We start from the raw sequence: 1,302 nt of genomic DNA, 5'->3' as shown, positions 1-1,302 counted from the left end.
CAGGCAGCATGTAGAAAATAACTAGTTATGTTTGCTCTAGTAAAATATCAGAAATAAGAGTATTTCTCTCCTATGTGAACTCACACCTAGTTCTGTCCAAGTTGCTCTTTCCTTCTACTGGGCAATAGCTTAGGAGGAGCCATAGCTTTCCCAGTTACAGGCATTTATTAAACATTCTCATACTCAAGTGCTAAAAAAACCTAGTCTTAACTAACTCAACTACACTTTCATTTTAATGGAATTTAAATTTCCCTTCCCTCCCAACAGAATTGAAAGGAGTTTCTTCTTGTTTTTTGTTCTGCTTGATTTCCCTCCAGCTAGTTGCTTTTCTGGCTTCTCTAGACTTGGAACAAAGAGAAGAAATGTAAAATAAAAAATAAATAAAAACGTCTTACTAAATTGTAGGTACTCTTCTTATCTCCTGTACTGTCCCCATGGTAGGTGCTCAAATGGTGGCTCAGCCTCTGATGAGCCCTAGTACTCAGTGGGAAAAGGTCCTTTCAAGAAACTCAACCCAAGTACTGTCCACAATCCACTCTGCCACACCAAAAACTGGGCATGCAGGCCACTCCTGCTGCTGCCTCCCCTTTTACTCCAGCAAGGTCAGCCAGCATCTTACTTTTAGACTTTTCTAGATAAGAGTGAGACATCAGCCATCTCATTCCAGAGTACAGAGGCTGAGCTCTCCCAAGAAATCTCTCTCTCTCTCTCTCTCTCTCTCTCTCTCTCTCTCTCTCTCTCTCTCTTCCCCTCTCTCTCTTGGTGGTGCCATGGGGTCCTGGAAATTGAGGATCCTACTCAGAGATGGAAAGAGAGGGAGGGCATCACAGTGTTCCACCTGGGTGACAACTCTCTTCAAAGAACTTGCCACCCCAGCACACACCAAATTTCCCATTCATTCCCTGTGAAATGAAAGAGCCTTGGAGTAGGTATTGGGAACCTGTTTTGAAACCCGATTCCCCCTAACAGAGTGTATGACTTTGGATAAGCCACTTAATTTTATTTGAAAGTAAGTGAATATTTAGGTGGCCCTCAGTTAGTCCTTCAAATACAGACGTGGAGCACTCAGGAGGGGAGTCTATCAAGCATGTTCTTACCCACTGTCCAGGAAATCTTGACAGGGCAACTAAGCCTCTTCTTAATCTCAGCGAACACCTTTTGGGAGTGATGACTTAATTTCATCTCATTCTTGCTTCCTTCCATCCAGGAAACCTATCAATGCATATTTAGATATAGGAATTCATACAGTGTCACCACCAAAGATGTCACTGTTCACCGCTGCCTCAGGAGTCGAACATCATG

General features: G+C 43.1%; 1 protein-coding gene across 1 annotated transcript in view; it reads left to right on the top strand.

Annotated features, from left to right (window-relative positions):
- The window catches only part of ADGRF5 (adhesion G protein-coupled receptor F5), a 73,332-nt gene that overhangs the window by 57,991 nt on the left and 14,039 nt on the right, over positions 1 to 1,302 (top strand). The window contains 2 exon segments of the mRNA XM_023763338.1: positions 1,210 to 1,274; positions 1,277 to 1,297. Of these exon segments, the coding sequence (XP_023619106.1) occupies positions 1,210 to 1,274; positions 1,277 to 1,297 (86 nt within the window).

The sequence above is a fragment of the Myotis lucifugus genome, unplaced genomic scaffold, assembly GCF_000147115.1.
Source record: "Myotis lucifugus unplaced genomic scaffold, Myoluc2.0 scaffold_281, whole genome shotgun sequence".
Taxonomy (NCBI): domain Eukaryota; kingdom Metazoa; phylum Chordata; class Mammalia; order Chiroptera; family Vespertilionidae; genus Myotis; species Myotis lucifugus.
Note: the sequence above shows the minus strand (reverse complement) of the source record. Positions and strands in the feature narration are given on the sequence as shown.